Source organism: Fistularia commersonii, chromosome 26, assembly GCF_037954325.1.
Source record: "Fistularia commersonii isolate RoL2024-O1a breed Wild chromosome 26, RoL_Fcom_v1.0, whole genome shotgun sequence".
NCBI lineage: Eukaryota > Metazoa > Chordata > Actinopteri > Syngnathiformes > Fistulariidae > Fistularia > Fistularia commersonii.
Window position 1 is genome coordinate 4,487,490 of NC_141309.1, and position 26,162 is coordinate 4,513,651.

Genomic DNA, 26,162 nt, shown 5'->3' on the forward strand with positions numbered 1-26,162 from the left:
GTGTGTGTGTGTGTGTGTGTGTGTGTGTGTGTGTGTGTGTGTGTGTGTGTGTGTGTGTGTTAAGGAGGGATTAGTGAATTTTCAAGAATACGTCACATGAGTGAAATGAATTGAAAATGTAATTTTATTCAAAACCTATAGTTTTGTTTGACAAAACTGAAGAATAATGATTGTTGCCAGAGTGACCGTTTCACCTCATGTTTCCTTATGTTATCATAGGATGGATCTCTCTCAGGAGTAACACTGGCAATCTTTCGTCAGGATTACTGGCTGTGTGTCTGGGTTTTATCACACTGATGGAAAGCCATGTTTTGTGACAACTTATTGGCTATAAGTGCTCAAAATGAAACAAAGGAGACCTGCACCCTCCCTGACACAAATATATTTATTGTTGTCATTAACCTTACTGCTGCAGAGTCTCCTTATCTAATTACACAGCCCAGACAGACAGACACACGCACACACACACACACACACACACACCAAAAACTTACATGCATTACTCTCATCTGCCACTCCCTCCGGGCTTCAGCCTCTCTACCTCGCTCCCCCACCTGTTGTTTGACAAATGAGTGTGCTCGCCTCATCAACCACATGACAATGCAAACAGATGGGAGGTGGAGAGGAGGCCCGTGCCCGGTCTGAGCGTGCTCACGCATGCACGCGCACACACACACACACACACACACACGTATTCACACTAACACACTTGGTGCTAAATCCCAGACATATGTTGCTGTTATTCAAACAGCTATGCTCGGAGACACAGGCAGACGCTTGGGAAGTGTGGCTAACAGGGGGGTCTTCTCGAGCAGCGGCCGAGGAGGATTATCTGATTTATTGATTCTTCTTTTTAAAGGAGAATCACCCATTTATAATTAAAGCTGGGGGTGGAGGTGGAAGAAGGGGTTTTTAAGGCATACCCTGTGAATACTGACACTCGCTATCTTCTTGTTTTCCTTCGGGCTGCTCCGTGCTGAGATTACCACAACCAATCATCTTCCTCCATCTAACCCTCTTCTCCGCATCCTCTTCTGTCACGACAGCTAACTTCACCCAGGTCTTCACGTTACACCCCTCTGTGTATGTCCAAATCATCTCTTTATCTCAAAAACATATACAACGTGCCGCCCTTCTGATGGACTCCTTCCTGATCCCATCCATTCTCCTCACTCCCGAAGAGAACCTCAACATCTTCAGCTCTGCTTCCCGTCTCGTCCTTGGCGTCCCTCTCGTTCTCGCTGATACTTTTATCACCCCCTTGCACTTTTCCGTTCCAACCTGGTAGCACATGTTTCTTCAGTTTTTCCACTGCTTCCATTGCTCTGAACTGTTGCCCTTTAGTACTTAAAATCTTCCACATTCTTCATCTCCACTCCCTTTAACCTCAGCGTTCCACTTGGATTATTCTTGTTTCACACGCATGTATTCTGTCTTTCTGCTGGATAAACATCACCGCTCTTTTCGCGAGCATACCTCCAACGCTCTGGATGTTCCTCCACCTGCTTCATGCTCTCTCTACAGATCACAATATCATCTGCAAACATCATGGTCCATGGTGCTTCCTGTCCAGCCTCATCTGTCAGTCTGTCCATCTTCACAGCAAACATTTGCTCTTTAATATTTACATAGTACGCATGATTAAAACAAAACATCGGTGTCAGGAAAATGTTTGAATATAACATTTGAACAGTGGAACGTTTAATCATTTTTAGGGTTACTGTATCTGATAGTAATAACAATAATAATACTGTGACAACATACTTTTCCAGAAATAGATGGCACAAGAGAGACAAAAGCTGTAGAGGCTTACATTCACACTATTATAACATCCATCACCAGTTCCGTCTCCAATTTTTCATAGAAATTAAATTCATTCTTATTTTTTTTTTCTATCAAAGAGAGTTCTTAAATGCTAAAGACTAAAGTCATGATTTTTCTCTGTGGACATGAAATCAAATGTTTTGTCAGCATCCAAGGAAGCTGCATCAGCGATCGCACTGTGACCAGGTGATGAATTGACAGCTATAAATCATAATGACCTTATTCCCGCGGGGCATTATTTACAAATAATGTCATAAAAACAATATATTTCCCATATCTCAATGAAGGAGGTGCAGTCTGGTGCTTAGCAGGTTCTTTATTTAAAAAAACACAACAACAAGCTCCCTCATGTGGCGCAACAAGACTCCAGTCGTTCGGGTACAGTTCAGCTCTGCGATGGTCGTGCTTCGATGTGGAGTTAAGACTAAGGGCTGGAGCAATAATTAAATAAAAACTAATGTTTAAAAATCTGATTAAACTCATAATAAGACATTCTCTGTGACATACAACTTTTGAAATCTTGTGTAAACATTCATACAGATTTATTTGTTATGACTTTTTTTGTACCCATCATTTCTGGTAATAGACAGACGACCTGCTTGCGGCAGTGATCGAAAGCATAGACGCAGATCGAATGATTGAAATGAATTGTTCCGTGCATCTGTATGGGACTAGATGGTAAAGAATCGTAACACTGTCAGGTAATAAAATGAAGCCAGCGGGTTCATTTGCACGGAGTTGTTCGAGTCTCCGTCCCGCTGCCCCGTCTAATTTTTCCAAGATTTCCGATTGACTTGTAATAACATCTGGCTTTCTGAGTGATGCAAAGAACTGAAACACCAAACATTTCAAGGTTAACCACTCGGTTCAAATTTCATTTCAACTCCTCACTTAACGCCACCTCAATCCCGGCCATAATGATGTGCTTTCAGGATATTTAGCAAACAGCCGCACAATTATCTGTCAGGATCCCGAACTTTCTCTAACGTTCCCACATACTTTTAAAACCCGCGTTTCCTTCCCAAATCACTTCCCCAGCCTTTTCCGCTCGCAGCAGGACGTACTAGCCAGCTAATAATTACATGAACGGGAGACAAACGGGTAAAAACAAAACAACCACAAATGATCTTAAACGCAAGACGGTATGCGCATGTTTTATAGCATAATTAAATTAACCCACTTCAGCTTGCTACAGCTACACATAAAATACTACATTTTAATGACGACACGCTGTAGCTGAAATGCAGGTCAAGGCTCGAATGCGTTGTATTTCGCTCTCGTTCTCGTCTTTTACGAAACCGCGTCGCTCTCGCGTGACTCCTCCTCACTGACCGGATCGCGCGTCCGTTTGCGCGAAATAGTTTGGGTAAGTTATTTTCACGAGGAGGAAGATGGATGCTTTTGTTCCTGTCGCTGTTCCTTTGCAAAGACCGTGAGTGTCAGTTCCTTTTTGTCGTCACATTTCGGAATTTGAGTTCAAAACACCGCCGTCCACTTTCCAGCGAGTTTGACTAATTGCAGCAGGAAAAGTTGGGCTTCTTCCTCGGAGCGTCTAAGCGGCTCAAGGAGTGATAAGTCTTCTCGACAAAAACAGATTGTCTTGTGACTTCTCTGTGAGGAGATGGGAAAAAATATGGAAGGAAAGTGAATAACAAAGTAGTAGAAAATATTCATGCACCTCAATCGTACCGCATTATTTCCCCACTCGAAAGGGAAAACACCAGAAGTTATGCAATGTTTCATTTTTGACTTTGACAGGCACTTTTCAGCGTTTAATGACCATTATCCAACGCGTTCACCTTCTCAAGTTTTCACACCGGAGGGCAGCAAAGGTCACTCTTTAGCTTTGTCATAGCATATGAAACTATTGATCGCCGATTGAGCGACAATCTCGATTGATTTTTGGCTGCAGGGCTTCTCACCTGGCCAGGTGCAGCACGGCTTCCAGGATGTTGGATCCGTCTTTGGCACTGGTTTCGCAGAACAGAGTGTTGTATGTCTGTTGTCAAGTAGCAGAAAAATCCAACGGATAACATCGTGAATAGCGTTAATGAGTGAATAAGGTAATTTTTTAGCACAATTAGTGATTTATCTGGAATTAATCACAGGTAAAATTGCAAGTAGAAACTTGTTTCCCTTTACCATAGCCAACTTTTCTCCATAACATGTCGGTACGCAGTTGACTCCTTGGTCTCGGAGGTCACACTTGTTACCAACAAGCATGATGGGAATATCCTCCTGAGACATGTCCTATTGCATAAAAGGTCACATTTACATATGCACTTATCTATTTAAATATGTGAATATTATTCCATGTAACTTTACGACTGACATTTATGAAAAAGAGGAAAGATGTTAAGATTTTGAGCGTTTAAACATTTGTGATTTATAGTTACAGTTTTGATTGCCACCTGCATTTGGAAATCAAATAAAATGTAGCCTCAGGTGTTTTTCTATAACTGGACTTGTTGGAAATGTTTATTTTAGAAAACAGCTGCCATGTTGTGTTATTACGTCACTTATATAAAGATGACCTGACACGAGAGGGACTTGGATTTGTCGGCAAACTTGTTCAGCATCTAACTTTGAATCGCTTATTTGTTTACGATGAGTCACCCGTGGCGTTTCGAATCATGCACGACACGAAAAACACATATAATTATATTCGGCACACACAAATCATGCAAAAGAAATCAAAAGAGCCGAAGGTTTAAAACCAAGGCCAGTATAATGACGGGACTCGTGCGACACACTTCACATCCAACACTTACATATCTGCTGCGTGTGGGAGGAGAGGAACAAGCACAGGAAGGGTCAGTTGGTTTTGATATTCCAATAAAGAAGTTTTATATCCTCCTCTGTATTCATTATTGTAACCTTTAACCTTCTCACTTGAAGTAGCAGAGGCTTAACGAAGCAGGTTACCTCGATCATGTCCACCCACTCTCGCACATTCAGGAAGCTCTTCTCACATGTGACGTCGTACAGCAGCAACACGCCGTCCGCACGCCGAAAATAGGACTTTGCAATGCTGCGAAACCTGGAGAGGGTAGAAACATAGGTGATGCATTTGTGTGTGTGTGTGTGTGGGGGGGGGGGGGGGTCATCTTCACTGACAATCTGACTTTGATTAAAAAACAGACCTACGTATGGATGTGTTGCTGAGGTGTGACCTGACTAGCATCAAGTCTTAGCATGTGTTGTTTTTTTTTTGTTTGTTTTTAGATTTAAAAGAAATAAATCAAATAGTGAAATCCTCATTAAAGACCTGTGCATTAACACTCTGTTAGTTACAAATAGACATTCAAAGACGCTCAATGAGAATGCCGCTAGACGCTTTAGTGCATTCCAGCTGCTCCCGTAGATGTTCACTCTTACTCTGTCTGCTCTTCCAACCCAGGGTTTTGCAAAATTTACTTAATAACCAAATAAAAATACAGTGCATATTTATTTTACACCTGCAACAAGCCTTGACAACACGTATAATTTTTCTGCAACCCCATCCCACCAGGTCACCGGCCCAGATTATTCATCTCCGGGTGAATCTGGACAGACTGACCCCGGGCTGCAGATCGCATAATCAGGCCTCTGTTTAGGTGTTTTATTCTTTAAAACACACAATTTACCGGAGACTCCAACTAATACGCTCACCTCTCCTGTCCAGCGGTATCCCATATTTGTAGCAGAGTGGGCTCTCCATCCACAATTAGTGTCTTCATCTGGAAATCCACTCCTAGAATCAAAAATATGATGTACGTCTACAAACACTGGTGGTTGTGTGACAACATGCAGAGGAATCGGCCTCGTCCAAGCATTTGTTTTTCAAAACATTTGATTCAGAATAACAACAAGTTGGAGATGTAAAATCTCTAAATTTATTGTCTATAACGGGGCTCCTCGATCCCTGATGCGGCGCCCTGTGGCTTTTGAAAATAATTAGCTAGTATTTAATTAAAATTTATTTTATTTAGTTCTTTCATTTTTTTAAATACAATTTTCAATTTGAAGACTATGGCGATTCTGCAACATCTAAATAAAACGTGTTAAAATAGTTTTGTCACTCTTAATAAGCGACTGCACTCACAAAGAGGGCAGTTTGATTTGCGGTAGATAATTTAAGTTTGGCTTTTTTTTTTTTTAATGAATTCAAGAAGGCCTCAAATAGACATTGAGAATTTGCTTAAAAGTGACCTTCAACCCACATCTTTTTTTTGTTGTTCAAAATGTTTTTTTGCATGCGGAAATGTAATTTAGTTTTCTCTGCAGCTGTCCCTTGATTTAAAAAAAAAAAGCAAAACATTTTGTTTATGCATAGCATAAAGGCAAAAAAAAACAAAAAAAAAACGGTTATATGCCGTGTTAATTCATTTTGAATTTCAAAATGGTTGTTCGGCTCGCTGTGTTTTCTTTACTGAGTGGAAACAGGTCCAAATGGCTCTTTGAGTGGCAAAGGTTGTCGACCCCTGGTCTGAGACACAAAACCATTCACACATTCAGGGAAGTTAGTCTCCAGTGAACCTACTGGATGTGGGAGGAAACCAAAGAACCCCGAGGAAACCTATACCAACTCAGGGAGAGCATGGGGACTCTACCAGGTGAAGCAGTAATTGAAGGAGGGACCTTGTTATCGTAAGGCAGGAGCGCTAACCACTGCGCCGCCCTTTAAATCTCATTTCGAACAATCACAATCTTGATTTTGTTCACACGACCAACCGAGAGTAGCGTTGGAGCTGAATTTGAATTCATTCTTGCAGAGGCGAAGCAGGAAGCTGGACTTCCCAACAGCAGCGTCGCCGGCCAGAACGATTCTGTAGGCCTTCTCCGATGCCATGTATCCCAGGCTGGGGGTGTCTTCTTTCTGCAGGCGAGGAAGACGGTTTGCAAATGCACGACTCAGGAACTTGATTCACCGACGCATTTCAAACATTTATTAAAAGCTCAGACGATGTCAGTGTTGATTTAGAACAAAGGTGTATCTTTCTGCTCCCCTTCAGTATAAACATGAGACTACAAGTCTGTAAAAACTGCAGCGAACTATATTTTCTTTCTACATCTTTACTTGGTATCAGATGCAGAGTCATCATTTTGTAGGTTTAAAGAATACTTAGGTCATTGAGGAGTACGATTTTAATTTGCAGATAAGTCTGGACATAGCTTAGACGAGTGCAATGAATTATAGGTGTTTTACCTTCACACTGATGGCACTGAGAGGCTTCCGCTTTGTCGGGGTCGGCGCAAAAGCCAGCTTCCAGTCCTGCACCGAACTGGTCTCTGACCCGAATGCTGATTCGCCGTTCTGTCTCGCTGGTAGCTGCAAAGCCAGCTTTGTAAAGGCAAGGACAAGACATAAACCAGTTATAAGTCTATATTATATCATTTTTATATCTAATTTTATTATAATGCGAAAACTGTGTTTTTGTAAAATCATCATGCGTCCTTAAAAGCTTCTGCCATTCACTTCTCTCTCTCTCTAATGTGCTGCTATTAATTACTTTGCACTACATAACCTATACAAAACCTCTGCTGCTATATCTTTTTTCAGGAGCTATATCTTTTTTTCTGTAAATGATCAAATCTATTAGGCACTTCATTGTTTACTCGGATCTGTTAGGAAATGTCGTCTTGTTAGGCGCAATTTTTTTTATTCTGTCGCCATGGGATGGGGTGAAGCATCTTCTCGATTCCTCTGCGCGTTAGTGAAGAAATTCACAATGACGCTGGGTTTGACTTTGCAGATATATACCTGTTCATTCATTCATTCATGCATTCATTCATTCATTCATTCATTCATTCATTCATTATCGACGAAGGTTATTTCATGCTGGACCGGTGGATCACAAGGCCACATACAGAGATGAACAAGCATTCACTCACACATCACACAGAGCAGGGATGGGCAATTATTTTGGCTGGCAGGCCACATTTCTTATTTAATTTTTATGCTTGGGCCAACTAGGTAGCCTGTAAATTGAACAAAATGAAAATTTCCATATTTTCATTTTCTGGCATTTTATTTCAACTTTAAAATCATTAGTGATCATATAAATGTATTGACTATTATTTTGTATGTAATCATCCATCCAAGATTAAACAAAAAGGGAAAAAATAAAGAGTTTCTAAATTCAATATTGATTGAAAATACTTAAAATAATGATAATATCAAAAAAAATAAATAAAATAATATTAAAAAATATTCAAATAAAATAGTTTGGCGGGCCGGATAAAAAAGCAAGACGGGTCGGATGTGGCCCGCGGGCCGTAAAATGCCCAGGTCTGACTTAGAGACATACAATCGTTCGCTCTCTTTTGGCATTTGAATGTATCCAATGAACCGCCTGCATGTTTTCGATTGTGGGAGGAAACTTGAGAACCCGGGGGGAGAAGATGGAAACCCTAGACAGAAAGGACCCGACAGAATCGAACCAGGAAGTGCTAACCACACTGCCACCGTGCCGCTCTGTGTGTATACGATATATATGGATAAACTGCTCAAAAAAATAAAGCAAACACGTAAACAACACAATGTAACTCCAAGTCACACTTCGGTGAAATTAAACCGTCCACTTAGGAAGCAACACTGATTTATTTTGACTTGTTTTAAGGACATTAAGCCTGTTGTATGTTTTTCCACTTTCATTTTGAGCATGACTCCAAATCTAGACCTGAACGGGTTCATACATTTGATTTACATTGATATTTTTTGCTGTGATTTTGTTGTCAGCACATTCAACTATGTAAAGAAAATAGTATTTCATAAGAATATTTCATTCATTCAAATTGGGATGTGTTCTGTTAGTGCCATTTTCCATTTTTTGTAATTTAGTCTCAGATTTGGATATAATATTATTGCATCATATTTTGGTGATTGTTGATTATAGCATAATTATTTATAATTACTTTATTGTATTTAATTTTGCTTTTTTTGTTGAGTACATGCTTATTCATGGCATATGTATTTATGTTTATGTTAACCAAATAAGGTTCGTAGCGGGCGCTGAGCGATGACGTGATCAGTTCAAATGTGTATAAAGGTAAAACTGTTGGATACCAGGGCTTATTCAGTAAAGGACGGAGCGAACACACTGTTTTCTACCGTCGTCAACAGTAAACACGCGTAGAGACTCGCGCTTTCCGTCTTAAGAGTGGTTAAATGAATGAATACTTTGGCAAATACTTAGAGGGAACTTTAGCCACTACATGTTCTTTTAGCGTTCTCTTTATTTTTTTGAGCAGTGTATATATAAACAACATTATCTTACCTCATTTACTGGTTGTACTTCAACTGTGCGTTCATTGCTCTCCACATCTTCTGTCTTCTGGTCAACTGCCTTTACCTCCACCTCCACCTGCACCTCCACCTCTGCTTCCCTTTCCCCTTTCCTTTCCCCTTTCCCTTCCACTTCCGCATCTTCCTCCTCCTCCTCCTCCTCCTCCTCTTCTTCTGCGACACCTTTGCCCTCCTGCTCGGAGTCGTAGCCTCCATGCGAGCCCCTCAGAGTGGACAGGCCGCTGTCCATGTAGATCTCGGGAAGACTGTCTTCCTCGCAGTCGCTGCTGTGCATCATGCCTGGATCACACATGGCGAAAGCCATGTTCTCGCCGCTGGTTCGCCGCGTGAACATAGGGAAGTCATCCATGCGCGGGGTAAACCTGAGGAGGTAGTCGCCTTCTCTTATATTTTACATATTCATATTTATAGATAAATAATAAGGCTCTGGATGAATAGGTTGCAGGGGCCTTTCACACTTGGCAATTCAAGATTCAAGTTTCTTTAAGGATGATGAGATAAAAATGTCACAGTTTGACTTGCGGTGGTTTTATATGCTTTCCATCCTTTACCTTTCCATCCTTTCCATCCTTTCCATAATTGCGCTTGATGACACGTAGCAGATGCTTTTACTTCTACTTCTTTCCTTTCCATTTGTCGGCGTTGCACCGGTGCCAGCCTGTGACAACCATTCAGTTTTTGTTTATTCAGAGACAATGCATGTCATAGACTTGTACGGAGTAAAAAGTAAATGAGTTTTAATGTAATACATAAAATTGTTTTTTAATTCTCATACGAATTTGCATTACCCGAGTGATTCTCTCCAAAGCTGCTCTCAGGCCATCGTTGCTGTCATGGAGCTTCCTGTTGGCTGTCCTTTCCACACACACACATGATCATCAATCAAATTTACAGTTAATAACCGATCATATATTTAAAACATATTTCCATTTATACTGGAAAACTCACTGCAGAACTTCAATCTGGCTTTCCAAGATGTCCCGCTCATCAGAGAAGTGTCTCATTAGCTCCTCGTCTCTACGGCGAAACAGACGGAGAAACAAAGACGGCGAGAATCAACTAAAACAAAAGACGACCTCTTCTGCTTCCTCTATCTGACCCACTGGGATCTGTCATCTTATGGCGGCAACCGATGGACCTGGATGACCGAAAAACCCTCTTCTCTTTCGCTGCTTGAAAATGTCTTGCCTTATTCCAATCTGCCTCTTGTCCCCAATTGTCTATCCTCCCTCTAGTGGGGAAACAAATATGCACACATATACTAACAGAAAAGCAAAAAGAAGGGTGATACAATTACTGGTCAGACCTCTCTTCTGGATAATCTATTATCTTTGACACATTGGTCACAGTACAGAAGCATTGCTGTCAAATTTGCATTTTAGTGTTGTAGCTGCTGCAGGGCTTTATGTACAGGGTTGCGAGGTCAGTCGGAGCGGGGAGATGATGAATGAAAGAGGGAGAGATAATGGACTCGCTCAAAGACATCCCGGGCAAATAGTGACACGAGCACAGGATTTGGCTCCCATGTCGAGGGAATAAATAGATCGGTCTCAATTAGGCAATTGAAAATCCAACATGGCAGCCATTTATCAAATTGAATGTTACATTCATGTGCGGAAAACATTGATTTTCTCATTTATAAAAATCAATGTTAGGTTTGGTTGATAACGAAGTCAGGATTTGTGTCGTCCCAGATGGTGGCTCTTTGTTTATGTATGATTCCTACAGTAAATATATTATTCAGTTTCAGCTCGTGCTGGCGGCGCATGGTGGATGGTTCTTCTACCTTTCTGTGTGGAGCGGCGGTCGGGAACCTATGGCTCGCATGCCATATATGGCTCTTCCGGTGATGGTGTATGGCTCCCAGAAAATTTTAAGTTGAAAAAAAAATCAGTTTGGGACTAATTTTGAAATACTCGTGATATTTCTTCATAACACTGTGTCAATTTAAAGCAAACAGAAATTAGTTTTGAGGATAAATTTCATCCGTCGCTCGCGTCGGGAACCAATGGCTTCCGAGCACGTCCGGGTCATTGTAAAGGTGAAGAAATTAATTTTATCAGAGAGCCAACTAGTTTATCCGCTTCAACTGGGACGGAAAAGATGGCGAAAAGAAAAAAAAGAGACGATGATTACTGTGCATTCCAGGCTGCGTGGATATTTGTCTAATCTAATATGTCTAATATGCAATGATAAAATTGCATCAATGAAAAACAAACTCGATGAAATGGTCAAATATAAAGCGGCACTTTGAACAAATCCATGCTGCACCTGAGGTCACATTAAAAGTAAGATATTTAATTTATTATACGTTAAAAATGCTATATGGCTCTCGATGAAATATATTTAGTAATATTGGCTTTTATGGCTCTTGCAGTCAAAAAGGTTCCTGACCCCTGGTGTAGAGCCTACATGTTCTCCCTGTGTTGCCGTGGGTTTCCTCCTGGTTCTTAAAAACATCTAGGTTCATTTATTGGAGCCCTTAAATTCCCCAGATGCGTAAATGAGAGCATAAATACTCGTATTTCTCTTGGCATTGACTGGCAGCTGGTCCAGGGTGAATGAATGAATGAATTAAACTTCCACATTTCCAATGAGTGTTTTGCCACTAAATGACTGATATGTGTACTTTAGGAGTCTCAGCTGTTCACTAGGCACCTCCTTATGGTGTATCAGGAAATCCTTTAACTAAAAGAAGTGGCTATTCTCATAATATTCTCAGGAAATCCTTATAAGAACATCAAGCAAACCTTTTTGATCCATTTGTACTCGGATGAAATGTAAAGGGGACCCTTATTGGTTTGAGTCAGCAGGTGTTTTTTATTATTTTCTAACCTCCCTCTGTGAATTCTTTTTTTTTTTTACTTGTATTTCTTTTCAACATATTCAGCTCTTTAGAAGGTTCTGATCCCAACTGCAACAATTTACCTCTAATTTACATCCCAGTGATAGTTTGAGAAAAAAGGAAGATTCATCCCTGAGATGGCCAAATGGAATGGCGTGTAATCCTGCCTGTTATTCTGTTGCTAAGCAACGCTGCTGAAGAACTTATTGTGTGCATAAAGTCCCTCCAGGATATCCTGTTTCGGCTGTGACAAAACGAAAATTGACGCGGGAACGGGCTGATAGTCAGAGGGGGTGGAACCCGTCCCGATTTCAAATACACAGGATCACATCACAACACTTTATAGCCTTAACTTTGACACTTTATATTTTATTCGTATTTCTTATTCTCCCTCCTTCCTACTATTATCTATTATTGTTATGTTTTACTTGAAACTCTAGCACAACAATTTCCTTCGGATAAATAAAGTTGCTCTTATTCTTATTCTTATTCTTATTCTTATTCTCTGCGCGTTTCAAACAGAGAGCAGACACTAGGGTGCAAATGAAGAGAGAAAATATTATATGCATGAAGTCAGACCAAAACTACTAATTTTATAATTCACCCAATTCAGAAATGCAGGATTTTAAACCTCCTAAATGACTTATATCAACGTTTTCGTGTGATTCAAACACAGCACTGTAAAATCGAGGGACTGCAATAAATTTTTCCTGGAATGAGAATGACCTTCGAACTCTTAACAAAGCATGGAGTGCGTTTTCAAATCACCTTTCACTATTCATGCTCTGGTCGGTCAGCTCACTCTTCAGTGAGTCCATGTCACTCTGCAGACAGGCCACTTTGGTTTGGGTTTTCAGCAAATCCTGTTTCAACCGCTGATTCTCCTTTGGATGGAAATGGGAGATGGGGCGTGGGGGTCAAAAAAAAAAAGTAAAATCATTTTGTGATATGAGAGAAATATTTATAAGACAAGCCAAGTAGGTTGCAGTCTCACCAGTGTCAGCTGATTGATCGTCTTCTTTAAAGCGGGGCTCTCGTCTTTTACCGTGATGTTCTTGTATTTCTCCTCTATCTGAAGGAAACGCTCAAATATTTAGGGATTTTTTTGAGATTCCGTCACCATCAGATACACCAAGATTAAACAGGAGTCTTCAAAGCTGTGCATTTAATCGTAAATCCAAGAAATCATGATTAATGAGGTCATATGGTAATTATTCCTGGTGCAGCGTCCTGTGAAAGCAGTCAGTGTTGTTTATCAAAGACTTCGTTTTTCTCCTTTCTGTAAAACTGCGTTTCCCAGACATGCACAGTTTACAGTTTGAGACTTTTCCTTCGTATTCGGATCGGGTCATGTGTAGGCTTATCTCATACTTCTAGATAAGAAGCTCTGAACGACACTGGGCCAAGCACAAAATTCTCTTAAAAAAAAACTATTGTATCCTCTACTATTACATACATGTTTTATTTGTTCAATGAGAAAAGACTATTCATAACCTGGATAGATTTTTTGAAAAAAAGTCAACATCTCCCAGCTTCCCTCTAGCTTTTTGAACTTGATTACATGTACATCTTAATATAATATAATATAATATAATATAATATAATATAATATAATATAATATAATATAATATAATATATTTGATTAAATCAAGTTATTCAAAACACTAGAAAACATAAAAACATCCAGTCAAGGAGAGAAAAAAATTACCGTCTGCATCCTCTGGATTTTACACTGCAGCTCACACACTTCAGTTTCATAAGTGGATCGCAGCTCATCCAGCGCAGCTTCCATTCGCCTTTTCTCCTACACACACACACACACACACACACACACACACACACACACACACACAATATCACAAGCATCCATTCACACACACATATTATAAATTGCATTTACATTGATATAAAGGTCTCAATAGTAATTTGTGTTTCTGTAGTGGTTGCCCTCCCGTGGCAATAAGTGACAAGTGATAAGCTGTACACAGGTTCAGAAAATAAATCCTTTTCTCTGAGGTGTCAGAATACAACTGTGAGAGAAAACAGGTGAGTGCCCTCTAAATGTGTGTGTTTTTCTTTTGCAAAACAAACAGCAGCTCCTGAGTAAGCGACGCCGGTCAGGTACACTTATGTAAGTTTATATCTACATGATGACGAGTCACAGTTTATGTTCCCGGACAATTTCAGTGGAAAAGGTATGACCGAATGATCATCAGGTTAAAACGCTGTGAGATTATTATCTTAATAATAGAAGTACGTCACTGTCCTGATTAATAAAGCATCATATACTTAAGCTCACTTTGTAACAGTAGGCTTTTCGTTCTAGGAGATTTGCGTTTATAATAATACAATATTTAGCAGGAATTACACATCAGTTAGCTGCTGGATGTCTACTGATCTATTCAGGCACAATCTCTAATCTGGACAACACAGAGGTGTCAAATCCAATTTATCAGCAGATCGCTCCACGTTCTGATCTGATAGTCATATGTGCCCGATACTTACACACTGAACTCCTCACTTTTTATTCACAACTTAAAGAGAGCATTTTTAGATATAAGCTTTAACGCGATCCCACCTGCTCTCGTGTTTTTCTCTCCGCAGTGTGTATACGTTGGTCCATCTCCTCCTCCATCTCGCTGAGCTGCATCGTCGCTTGGTCCTGTGCTCTGCATCAGAGGATTTTTTTTTTTTTGTTGTTGTTAAGATCAGTTACTCCATCCAGGTAAAACTCAGCTCCGGTCTGACGCGGATGCGGCTGTTTTTGCGACCCACCGTTTGATGGCGCAGGCCAGGTTTTCCATCTCCGAGTTTTGTTGTTTGATCTCTTGGGCAAAGTTGATGATGACTTTTTCAAACTGAGGAATCAGCCTGGGCTCAGTCAGACTGATGTTTTGGTACAGTGCTGCTGCCTGCTCATTCCTGGAAGATAAGGATTTTTTTTTTTAAAAAACACTGGATATAATCTTCTTTTCCACACATAGAATGATATTAAACCAGCCGTTGGTTCATTAATGAAATCCAAAGTTGGTCATAGTAATGAGTGGGTTGTTTTACGCAGGCTGAGCGGCAGAGGTGTAGCGTCATGCTTTCTGTTTGCTTTCTCAAATGCCTTCATCCTGTCTTTCACTCTAATCAGGTGGGTTGTGTAAGTTTGTTTCTGTTGCTTCATGTATTTCCTTCACTGTGACTGATTTGAGGTGCAGTCAGTTGCGTCTGGTCTGTTGCCGTTCTCAAAGGCCTGCGAAAAATCCAACAGGGAACTGTAGGAAACCAGTTTGTGCTTAACAAAAACATAAAATCTGAATATTCATAATTCATCAAGGTAAATTGATCAGCAGTTAACTTATAGCAGAATAATTATTTGACAGACTGGTTGTTACATGCTGACTCATAAAACAATACAAAAGAAATTGGTTTATATTGGCTAAATAAACAAGCTCCATTGCTTATCAAAAATCCATTATATCCTTCGATAATGACCAGTGTAGTGACTTACACGCCAACAACTTGCCATTTAGCGTGGCACACTACATCCGTGTTGGAATGATGAAATAAATGAAGGCTGCATGTCCGTATTTTGATTGATAAACAAACTACATAAAATCAGCTGTTCTCCTCCCTGTCTTTATTAACATAAAGTGAATAAAAAGAAACAATCATCCGTGTTGCTATCAAGCAAGATTAGACATTAAACTGTGCCCAATAGCATTTGGTCATTCAGTTATCCTACATAGCTGTGCAATCATAATCAATAATAACAAACGCCTGGACCGAGTGCAATGGTAAGACACTTCGTTGTCTCAGAATTTCCACGTGTTGACTTGAAACAGGCTGAACTGGCCCTAATCCTTTGCCTACAGATGCTTCTAACTGTCAACAGCCACTGGTGACACACAGCTTATCGGAGGTGACACGCGCAGAATCACAAAAATCTCCTCAAAGAGGCTAACCATAACAAACAAAACAAAACAAAAATACTATCAATCCTGCAACGGACGAACATAAAAACCTGCCAACATGAAAGTAAAGTCCCATTAACCCCTCGCTCCGTTTGCAATCAATATAAAATACTTGCTAACAGACCAGCCATCTCAAATAGCTGTATTCTACAAAGTCAGTTGAAAAACATCTGTTGAATAAGAATAATGTTTTTTTATGACCAAAAGGATGATTTAAGTAGTTTTAAATTTAAACTACTCTCAAAAAATTAGACGGTATTAATAATGTAAATCTAGCTATTGCATTTATAGAACAGACTATGATTTTTTGGCTCGGACATCTGAAAAATTCCCTTTTTTAAAAGCAGTGACGGTACGGCATGCTAAATAACACAAAATATTCTTTCATCCACTGAAAAACAGACATGTGTCCCAAGAGAGTTGTGTACTTCAGGGTTTGAATCGTCATCTATCAGCTGACTGCAGTGCCGTTAACTACGTCTACTTTGAAATAAGACAGTGACTTGGTTGTGCTGTACCAGACATCACCACTGTGACAATCGATGTACCAGATGCCACAGCACAGCAGCGCGAGGACAGGTCCCATGCCAGGCCTGGGGCCACAACACACACCAACATATACGCACACATACACACACACACACACAGATAAACACAATTACACAGAGAATATACTGAAATATACATAAACACAGGTTAAGCATGCCGTGTGTGTGTTTGTGTAGCTCTTCAATAATAGGATTACTGATTGGTCAGAAGGAATCAGGTTTCAACTTGCCTTAGAAGACCAGCTTCTGTTGACACTTTGCAAAATTGGTCATTGAGGACCCACTTCTCTTAACTTTAGCACGTTCACTTGCAGATCATGCTCTCTGCTAGCTAATTAGCATTCCTCTAGAACCACCTCTAGAACCGCTCCCCTGGGTCTCCTTCTGCACCGCTCTGCACTACCACAGCCAAACTGGATTTCCATCCAACGGCAGCCCATTACACCGACTGCAAGCCACAAATAACCGCATGAAAGCATCCATCTCTCCCTCTGTCAGTCTGTACTCGAGCCCGATTCTGAAGATTGGTGGTGATTTTCAGAGAATGCGTCTCCCGGGGGATAAAACGAAGGGTTCAAAATGGCCTTCATATCTTCTACATCGCCAATTATCATGTTTTTACGGTCCATTTTTGGATTTTACAAGGGCATATATGAGATGAAGACAAAATGAGAAGGAGTCATCATTTTTTAAATAGTATACAGTATATGCCCTTTTGTGCTGCTAGTTATTTTTAGTACATTAAAGAATGGACTTCCCTTGGGAACAACAGCAAAACACAATGATTGAGGCTCCACAGTAATTGATTCAGTATGATAGTAATACTGGCTTGTAAAGAACAGCAGAGTTTCACAGTGTAGTGGTCAACAAGTTAAGGACAGTATGTTCATCGTAAAAGCGCCAATTTGACAAGAGTAAGTTAATAATGCATAAATTCTACTTTTACCTCTCTTAATAGAATGATCGAGTTTTCCATGATTGTCATTTACCTTCAAACTTGAGAATCAAGTATTCATGATTATCTTGAGAATTTCTCAACATCGAAATGTACAATGTTAACATTTTATGGCTGAGAGAAATTGATGAGAGAAAATCCACTATTCAGCACGTCAAGTGTCTCTGAAGTACATCATTAGTTTTGAATTCCCCAGAATTTCCTCAGAATTGGGATGCCCTGCTGTGGGTAAATTCAAAGTATGTCATAACTTAGGGGAAACGGGGTAATCCGAAGCTTGCTTAATCCTAATTCTGTAATAATTCTTTACTGAAAGTAGTATGCTTAATGAGGTTACGGATCCTGCCATGTTTTCCTCTTACGACAACTCTCACTATGGTTAACTGTTCACTCTGACTGCCATCCCAGTGCAACCTGCCCTTCGGTGTTTGGATTTGACAAAAATACGTTATTGTGTAAACATAAGAGTGTCTTCACATGCCTTTGAGGCTGACATGACAAAGTAAATGCCAAAAAATAAGTAGGTTAACTACATTCAGAGTGTGTGCTTTACACAGTCAAGATGTGAGGCAACTGCATTGGTTGTATTTAAAGGTCTACTGATGTGCATTCACAATATGTGGATTTTCTTTTTGACCCCAGTGATCTGTCGTAATCATAATTAGATATTTGTTTCTGACGCACAAACGGCAACCAAGATATCGTGTAAAACACAGCTCTAGTTTTTCAATCTTACTTGGGAATGAACTTGGCATGTTCGCCCAGTTTGCCTTCGAAGTCGCCCCAGGCGTGGGACACGTCTCCCGGTTCCATGTCTTCACTGTAGCGGTCGTGAAAACCGCTGATGAACTCCAGCAGGGTGACGGTTCCGTCCTTGTTGACGTCCAGACGGTTAAATATTTTGTCTGCCTCTGCTGCGGGGACTCGCAGCTCCTCACAGATGGTCAGAAACTCATTTCTTTCAATCTGGCCAGAGTTGTCCACATCGTAGGTGCGAAACAGGGTGCGGAGGCGGTCCTGTTCCTCGGGGCTCATACCCTTGACGGAGGGCACGCTAGAAAATGAGAAGACGTAGCAAATTAATAAGGAACTTCGAAATAAAGGGACACAGCTGCTAATTTCGTGTTTCAAAGACACTGGAAAACTGCAAACATCCAGAGGGCAAAGTATGGTTCTTGCCAAAATGCTAAAATGCATCTTAAACTGAAGGAACCCAAGTTTAGACGAGTCTGGTGGCTATTATTGCCTTTTGTGAAAGAAATGCCTACTGGTTATCTATCCCAAGTACCAAAAGGTTAGGTTTTTTCCTTCATTTGCCTGTAGTCATGACCAAGGTCAAACTGTAGATAAACACAAGGGTATCTTTTATAGCGCTACTTTGTGGCATGATGCGTGACAAGCAGTGACCCAATCACTGGAAAACAGAACCGCTTGTGTGGTTGTGGTGCCAACATGACGACTGTTACACTTTCCTCCCGATTGCACATTCAAAGCTGAGTAATAAGGGGAAGGGTGAGTTTTGAGACGATGGTAATGTTCAACGATCAATGCCGAACATGTTTCAAGTCAGTTTGATGCACCTGCTCCGAGGGGGAATATGGATGTGGTTGAGGGAGGCCAAACATGACACGAAACGACTACATCATCCTCGAAAAAGCCACCATTGAAGTCATGTTGAAGGTTGAAAAAGAGGTCATGGTCTACATCAGTCTTGGCGGATAATAGTGGAGAATGCCTTGGGCCCAGTGAAACCCTTGGGATGAATAACAATGTGGGATGATGTTTTGTTCTGCGGCCGTCTGACACGGCTGATAAGCGAGACGATGTGGAGGATGCTTGACTCATCAAGCTGCCGTGCAAAGCAGGTTGGTGGGTAGAGCCTGTAATCTGGTGATGTGGTAACTCTTTGTCATTGGTGTCTGCATGAGGCCTTAACTTAGATTTACATTGATTTAGTTCAGGGGCGGGCAAACTTTTTGACTTTTAAAATTTGACACACGGGCCGGGTCACCACAAGATACATAACATACCGATATAAAAAAAAAACACGTATTTGTTAACGGCACATATCAGAGCCGTCTGACATTTGTCTGAAGGTTGTCTGACATTTGCTTTGAAAATAAAACCAGCTTGGTTTTGAAGGCTCTGACGTTTGCTTGCATGTCATGCACCAAACGGTTTTTCCCTTATAGCTTCACGTCCTGCTCATTCATGTGTGTCGGTATGTCCACAGTGAAGGCTAAATCACAAAGCCAATCTGTGTCATTCAGCTCAGGAAACGTCTCAAGTGGTCTCAAGTAGCTCCAAAAAATGAAATAATCTCCTGTTTGAGCTCCCACATTTATTCAGTCATTCACATCAAGTATGAATTCTGTACCAATCTTTGGCAGGCCGGATTAAAAAGACCAACGGGCCGGATGTGGCCCGCAGGCCGTAGTTTGTCCGCCCCTAATTTAGTTGGTTCCGGTTGTAGAAAGCCCATCGAGAATGTTTGAAGAACCTGCAAGCTAATTTTGCCATCTCAGCTCTGCCATTGTTTTGATCATTTTTGGAAGGAAAGGAATGCAAATTGCCATTGCTGCAGCCAAAGTAATGGTCTTTGTTTGCAAGTATAAACTCTATCTGCATAAGAAGCAAAGAAAATGGATAAGAACCTCTGATCGTGGTGCTCAACACCCAGTCTTATACAAGACCTGAAGCTGCACAGGTATATGAATTCTTCAAGCTCGTTTTAATAATAATCAGTCTCTCGTTGCATCCCACGTCTTGCCCAGGTTGAGCCGGGACAGGCTTCAGCCCCACAGGGACTCCAAGTGCATAGATGATATGAAAGAATGAGTAATCTTTCCTTACTTTCTTCCATTCCAACAAATTGAAGTTTCTCGCTATTCCTCGCGGACATGCAAAAAGAGTCAGGATGACGCTGTCGGCACTCATGGTAGGAAGTCACGAGGGAGACAAATGAGCCAGTAATACTGTATATTCTAATCTGTAAAAGTACCTTGAGGATCATAGTTCAGCTTAAAAATTCAAAATTGGAATGCAAAGAGATACTAAATGCCCCAATCAATAGCCCAATATTGTAATGATAATATTGCCTTTACGCATCAAGACTCAAATGGGTCGAAGGCAAAGAGAACGACACATAACGGCAAAGACTTGGTTGTTAAAGGAGTGGCACCAAAGTGGTACCTGTTCCAGAACAAATACTCTCACACTGAATTATTACTGCTAAACATACAATTTTATATCAAAATCTTCTTTAATGGATCCAAATATTTAGATATAAATGACCGAACTGTGAAATGAAGCACATAGTGGCATGAAAAGTTTTCAGCACACTCCTTTACAGCGACAGAAACGAAAAACTGGCCTCAATTATATGAAAGTCCTTTAATAAGGCGATAGGTACACTTGACAGGTTGGCTCCAACAAAAATTCGAATATTCGATCGAGTATTTAGGTTTAACGTTTACCAAACTGGTTCCGGAAGCTCTGTGACATTTGAAACCTAACACACACACACACACATGTATGTTATTCAAACATGAGGAGATAATTAGTCAGTCAACATTACTTTCTTATATACCTGAGGCTGTAAGGAATTCATGAAAACACGCACACACACACAAACACACACACACACACACACACACACGCATGCCCTCATGCAACAAAAGCATGAATGCATCTTATTGTTGTTGTTTACATGTTCTTCTACTTCATATATCTCTTATTTTCCACTTGACCTTCTGGACCTTCTGGCCTGCACATCTGAAAAGGCTGCAAGCATTTGTTTATTTTTTTTTTGTTTATTTGTTTGTTTGTTTTTAAAGGGAAGCGTTTCTTCTCACCTGGTGAAGTTGGTCTGCTCCTCCCGCTTCTTATCCAGGTCGCTCCAGTCGTCGGCGGCCGGGGCACCGGACGCGTCCGCCGGCTTGGCGTCGTCGCCCTCGTCGGTGTGACGCTCGTTGAAGCCACTGATGAACTCCTCCAAGGTGACTGTGCCGTCGTCGTCCACGTCCAGGCGGTTAAATATCCGATCGGCCTCTTCGGCGGGGACGTTGAGCTCCTCGCAGATGGTGACGAACTCGCCACGCTCGATGCTGCCGGAGTTGTCCACGTCGTAGGCGTGGAAGAGGGTTCGCAGCCGCTCCCGCTCCTCCGCGCTCATAACCTTCACGGAGGAGGGCGGCTGGGTCGCGCTGGAGAATGTAGAAATCAATTTAAAAAGTTCAAAACGGATGAAAATGAAATTCCTTTTTTTTTAACCCCCTTGTGGATTTAATGGGAAAGCTTTGTGTTTTTTTTTTTCCACTAAAAAGTTTTTTTTTTCTCTATGAAATCCGTTTATATGTCAGTAAAGCCCGACAGGTGGCTTTTGCGCCTCTGGTTTGACCCATTATTGATTAATCCGTTTAATCTTGAATTTCAAAAAAAAAAAAAAAGTTTCTATCCGTGTAAAAACATTGCTGCACCTGTAACCCGCCGACCATCTGTACCTGCGTGACGTGGGCGCTGCAGGATCTGAGAGGCGTTTTCCGGGCTGCAGGCCAGAAATAACTCAGCACCGAGTTTGTGATATGGTGAATCAAATTTCATTGAGGATCAAATCCCAGGTCATTGGGCATTATTCTCTTTTTTATTTTTTTTTAACTCACCCTACAGAAAGTGTTTGAAAGAAGGTCTAAAAGGAGCTCTTCAGACTTAATCTACCTCTTTGCAGCAGCACAACAAATAAAATAAAATAAAATGAAATAATATGGGACTGGACTGCCAGGAGGGAAGACCAAATAGAAGATTTATGGATGTAGAGAAAGAATAAGATAAAAGTAAGAATAAGAACAACTTTATTTATTACGAAGGAAATTGTTGCGCCAGAGCTACAAGAAAAACATAATAATAATAATAAGTAATAGTAGAAAATGAGAAGAAAATAATAGAAAATTGTATAAACAGTAAAAAGAAGACATGAAGTTAATTGGTATGAGAGAAGAGGGTAAGAAGAAAAGGATTAGATGAAGGAATTTGATTCCTGTAGCTATCATCGAAGGATGAAAATAAAATAAAATAAAATAAAATAAAAAATGAATACCAAAAAACTATCCCTCTATATACATACATACATACCTCAATAGGTATGTATGTATGTATATATACTTACACACATGCACGCACACACACACACACACACACACACACACACACACACACACACACACACACACACACACACACACACACACACACACACACACACACACACACACACACAATGTGACAATGTGTACTGCTCAAAAAAATAAGGGAAACACTTAAAGAATGAAATGTAACTCCAAGTCAGTCACACTGTGAAATCAAAGTGTCCACTTGGGAAGCAACGCTGATTCATTTTAACTTGTTTTAAGGACATTATATCAAAGTTGGATCAGCCTGTAGTGTGTTTTTCCACTTTCATTTTGAGTGTGACTCCAAACCCAGCCCTCCACGGGTTCATCCATTTGATTTCCATTGATCATTTTAGTGTGATTTAATGTCAGCGGATTCAACTATGTAGAGATCAAAGTATTGAATAAGAATTATTCATCCACCTGAACTAGGATGTGTTATCTTAATGTTCCCTATAATTTTTGAGTAGTATATTTATGTATATACCACCTTTTAAAACAAACAAATTAATAAATTGCTTGTATAATCCAAATAGAGGACGGGTTTATTGCGGGACGCTGTATTGCAGTATTTTTACGTCATAAATTAACAGCTCTATTGCAAACACATGCTGGCAGTGGATGGAGATGGACTTTATACTGTCGTTTTCGGGTTTTCCCTTCGTAACTGTTCTCACCTGTGGCCAATTGATGTTTCCAGGACACATTATTGAAAAGGACGCCCATTGTAGGCGAAGGCCTCCAAACATAGTTTTATGAATCACAAAAATGTAGATAGTTTATGGTAATATACTGGAAAAGGAAATCGAAAAATGCTGTGAGGTCAGAGTTGACTTTTCACCAAAATGTTCGATAAAGGATTGAGCCTGAAACCCAAACTACCCACACTTGAATTAATTCAATAAATTTTATTTTTTCATTCTTTATTGAGTTTCACTGCGTAGAACACTGTATCCACAGAAAGTGATGCTCTAAGGGTGTCTTTAAAATGTTTTCTATATAAATCTGATTTTAAGTGGCTGGTCGACCAACCTGGAACTTTGTGAGTGTTACAAGTTAATCTCCGTTTGATATTCAACAACTACAAGCATGATAAGGAAGCTATGAAATCATGAATAACTGCGTAATAAGGCATTAGCTGTATTGCGGGCTGTAATTTAACTTGTCAAAAGCAAAATTTGTTTGCAGATTGAAATATGATTTAATTGTCACTGAGGGGAAATGAGAAGGTGACAAGGTGTCGGGATGTGCAACAACACAAGTGGTTTTTTTTTCATCAAAATTTTTTGTATGTCTCAATACAGGTGTGTATTGGAATCAAAGTTGCATGCTATCTTTTTACCAACTGCGATAGGAAAATAATAGCCCCCAACTGTTTCTCAGCATTTAGGTTATTTGATATGTACATTTAGACTTTTAGACAAGTAAAATGAATGATAGATTATATATTTTACTCATGAAGTTGTGATGGTATTTTCCATCCTGGAGACGAAATACCAATGTGGATGGAAACTGAATGAAAGAACCAAAATAAGATAGATAGATATGAAAGATAACCAGTGTTTACAACTGCTACCTGGTTTTTGGTATCGTTGTGTGTCTGCAGTTTCTTCCACTGCAAAATTAAACTTCTTCAGAATTAACCAGAGGGACACAAATGTCTGGATCAGTAGCATTTATCATTAAGCTCTCAAGGATGGTGTTTTTGGTTGATGGTTCATTCTTCTCTGCAGAAACTCAACGGCCGGAGCAGCTGATGCTCGGTGAGTGCACGTATATATTTTTGGGGCATTTTTTGCATTTCACCCCAACTACATTGCTAAAACACTGACCTCCACGTCAACTCTTTCAACATTTAGAGAATTCAGTTGGAAATACACAAAGAATCTCAACACCAACCAGTGAAGGTGCAGTGCAACACCGTCTGCTGTGCAGCCGACCTACGATACACACACAGTCGACGCCAGCTCTGGCGCAGCGTCGATGATGAAGCAGCAGTGTTCTCAGTAGTTTGGGCCACAGGGGCATGGACATGCCTGATGTCTGACGCATTAGAGGTCACAATGATTTTCATTGTTGAATGAATTTGGTCATCCCCTCCTGGTCCAAAATGATGCAGGAGATTAATTGGAGACCCTAAATTGCTCAGACGTATGAATGAACGAGTGTAAGTCCAGGGTGAACCTCGCCTCTCGCCCAATGACAGAGCAGGGCAAGGCTCCGGCCTCTCCCCCGCGACCCTGAGTGCAGGACAAGCTGTAGTGATAATATTGAATGGTTTCCATAAGTACACAATGCTCTGAGTTTATACAGAGTAGTATGATTCAGTAGTGCGAATAAGTGAGAGCGCGTGTGAGTGAGAGTTACACGATGCCACAGATCACTTTCAAAACCGCAACGATAGAGGCGCTTTATGTTTTATGGGTTCATTCTGGATAGCAATAGTCAGTATACAAGTGAATCACAAGGCTGCTTCGAAAAACCACCACTGCTGGATATTTGCAATTCATGTGTGTCTTTTGCAAAGAATCTGTTTTTCTACACACTGGCAAAAATTAATGTTTTGTTCTGTTCTTTTTTTTTTTTCACATTATTTGTCAACATGTTGTGTAAAACTGACATAAACATTCTGTAAGGTTAATTCTTGTTAAAATCTTCTCTTGGCAGCTGGACTTGATTTTTACAAGAATCAACTAGTTAACCAGGATCTGGAAGACTGAGAGCCTTTATAGACATTCTGTAGGTTGCAGTACACTAAGCTTTCAAGACAGCATGATAATCGGACACTCCCAAACCAAATGTGTAAAATGGAGAAAAAAAATAAAAAAAATTCTCTCAGAATCAGAACTAAAGCCACTGTCACTGAGTTAAGTATTTCAGTGCAGTTCAGTTTTGGTCATTTTTAATGGAATTCTTCCATTAAAGCAAGGATATAACTAAAATAATATTTTAGTTTGAGTCTTTGCCACTTTGCCAATATCCATTACGGCTGACGGTACAACATGGAAAACCTTTTTAGATCCTGATCCTGGTCCTGAGGTGTCTCACAACATGATTAATGTCTAGTGGACAGGGCATTCATTCCACTGTTATCATTCAACGCAGGTATAACATCTCCTGTTTGTCATTTTTGGGCTTCAATACACCTTAAAAACCCCATTTATTGTCAGGATAAACTATTCAAAACAGTTGTTTACACTGAATAATGTTGTGTAACTTTGGTATCTGACCTTGATTGCATCTTTTCTCTCTTGCTTGCAAATTTGTTCCTTCTCGAGATGTGTCTTCTCTCCTGTCCCTTGAGCTCCATTGAGGTTCCGTCAGTATCCTGGCTGTTGGAAATTGAACCTTTCCTTCCGGAGTCCTCTTCCCAACTGCCTGTCGATGCCATGTTTTTTTTTTTACTTTTTGCGTTTTTTTTTTTTTCCTCAAATCTTGCAATTTCAGAAAAGAATCGCAATCCTTCAGTCAAATGTCGCCCAAATCCGTTTCAACTCAATGTCGCCCCCTGTACTGTGACTAGACAACAATGTCCAATAGAAACTGCACCACTACATCTTTCTCCATGATT

At 40.4% G+C, this 26,162-nt stretch overlaps 1 protein-coding gene across 1 annotated transcript; it reads right to left on the reverse strand.

The window, feature by feature from the left end:
• Positions 1–2,161: 2,161 nt before the first annotated feature.
• On the reverse strand, positions 2,162–26,149 carry rasef (RAS and EF-hand domain containing). Its single transcript, XM_086174204.1, has 19 exons — positions 25,822–26,149; positions 21,278–21,628; positions 18,160–18,477; positions 14,734–14,880; positions 14,537–14,627; positions 13,667–13,762; positions 12,952–13,029; positions 12,726–12,841; positions 10,061–10,129; positions 9,901–9,967; positions 9,664–9,770; positions 9,084–9,474; positions 7,013–7,147; positions 6,538–6,682; positions 5,476–5,557; positions 4,750–4,864; positions 3,967–4,074; positions 3,747–3,823; positions 2,162–3,435 (listed from the first exon to the last, which is right to left on the reverse strand). The coding sequence occupies exons 1-19, from the start codon at positions 25,980–25,982 to the stop codon at positions 3,336–3,338; spliced, it is 2,754 nt and encodes a 917-aa protein (XP_086030330.1). The 5' UTR covers positions 25,983–26,149; the 3' UTR covers positions 2,162–3,335.
• Positions 26,150–26,162: the final 13 nt, after the last annotated feature.